Source organism: Seriola lalandi, unplaced genomic scaffold, assembly GCF_002814215.2.
Source record: "Seriola lalandi dorsalis isolate HSWRI2012SDOR001 ecotype SW California unplaced genomic scaffold, Sedor1 jcf7180002050012, whole genome shotgun sequence".
NCBI lineage: Eukaryota > Metazoa > Chordata > Actinopteri > Carangiformes > Carangidae > Seriola > Seriola lalandi.
The window spans coordinates 3,528-5,137 of record NW_019520565.1 but is presented as its reverse complement, the minus strand read 5'-3'; the positions used below and the strand labels follow the sequence as shown (position 1 = coordinate 5,137).

The following is a 1,610-nucleotide window of genomic DNA, read 5'->3' as shown; positions in this document are numbered from 1 at the left end:
TGAGCATAATTATTTTTATTAATGAAAGCTCTGGGTATCACCAATAATCCATAATTCATTTGTAATTTATATTTGAAATATATATGTAAATGTTGCTTTAAAACCAAAACGGAAAAAAATATAAGATGTCCTCTTTTTGGTTTTTGTCGATTCTTTTTATCATTATTTTATTTGAAATCAAAAACCAAATTTATATGCTTTTATTTTATGTTTAATTCAGTTGCATGGTCTATTCATTTTTTGTTTCCAAACAAAAAAACAGAAAATCCAAGTCCATTAGTTTCCCAAACCTGATGTCTTCAGCTGTCTATAAATGTTCTGTCAATCGACTAATTGATCAACCAGCTGATTCAGCCGCAGTTAAATTATATAATATATGTTTATTTGGTCAGAAGAAGTTGACGTCATGAAATTGTGATTTGAAAAAGTTATCTTCACTTACACACACACACACACACACACACACACACACACACACACACACACACACACACACACACACATTAGACTCAACATGAAAATGAAGCAACAAAGAGCCGAGTGGAGTTTCTGTTTTATTCACTGCAGTCAGACCACAGCTGGTCCACAAACACACACACACATACAAATACTCACATCTGCACGTTTAACACATGGTCGTCACACACACACACACACACACACACACACACACACACACACACACAGTTTGCTTCTGGCTGTGTTGTAGCCAGGGGTCAGAGGTCAGAGGTCATTAGTAGGATTGATGTCTACCTGTGTCTACCTCACCAGATCAGGTGTACATTTCCTTTGACTTAGTCTTTCATTAGTATAGTTCCAACATGAAGTCTCTGACTGACGGATCACGTGATCCTGGAGGTCGGAGGTCATGCAGGGTCAGCTCAGAGTTACCTGATGTGACATCACATAGGTCAAACAATGATGCAACCTTACGCAGGCGGATTCAAGCTTCTCAAGGTTGCAAGTGGTTACGGTGGCAACAGACGTTCTGGAGGACAGAGGTTACCATGGTAATAGTACACAGAAACGTCTCTAACAGCCCAGTCCGCTGATGGAACCAATGCGGTCCATCTTCATCCCGAAGCATCCTCTTCCTCCCACCATCGACTTCCGGCTCCGCCTCCTCATCTTGGCCTGTCGCCGCAGGAAGTCGAGGAAGAACCGAGGGACCGCCTCCTGTTTGCCAACCAACCCCCCTGCAGCACCGTGACTCAAAGCCAACCCCCTGGAGGGAGACAGCGCAGAGGGGGCAGGGCGTCCGGCCGAGCCCTCAGTGACATCATCAGCAGTGGGCGGGTCCAAGATGAGAGAAGAGAGACGAGACCCGAACAGAGAGTGTAACACCTGAGGAGAGAGAGGTCACACTGTTAACCACTCTTACCTCTGTCTAATGATTCTTACAGTTCATCACCTGTTCATTTCCAACAGACCCCGCCCCTCCTGTACAGGCCCCGCCCTCCTATACAGGCCCCACCCCTCCTGTGTCTGTCATTTATTTGTCTCTCTGGGGTCATGTTTTGTCTCTTGTCTCCTGATGATGATGAAGAATGTGACAGTAATGGAACTCCAAAGGAAGATGATGATGATGATGATGATGATGATGATGATGA

At 44.2% G+C, this 1,610-nt stretch overlaps 1 protein-coding gene across 1 annotated transcript; it reads right to left on the bottom strand.

The window, feature by feature from the left end:
* Positions 1 to 537: 537 nt before the first annotated feature.
* Positions 538 to 1,353, bottom strand: LOC147819730 (C-type natriuretic peptide 2-like; the record flags this gene model as incomplete). The annotated part of the gene is made up of 1 exon (XM_087171867.1): positions 538 to 1,353. A coding segment is annotated over one exon (321 nt), but the record flags the coding sequence as incomplete, so codon positions are not given.
* Between the last annotated feature and the right edge of the window lie 257 nt (positions 1,354 to 1,610).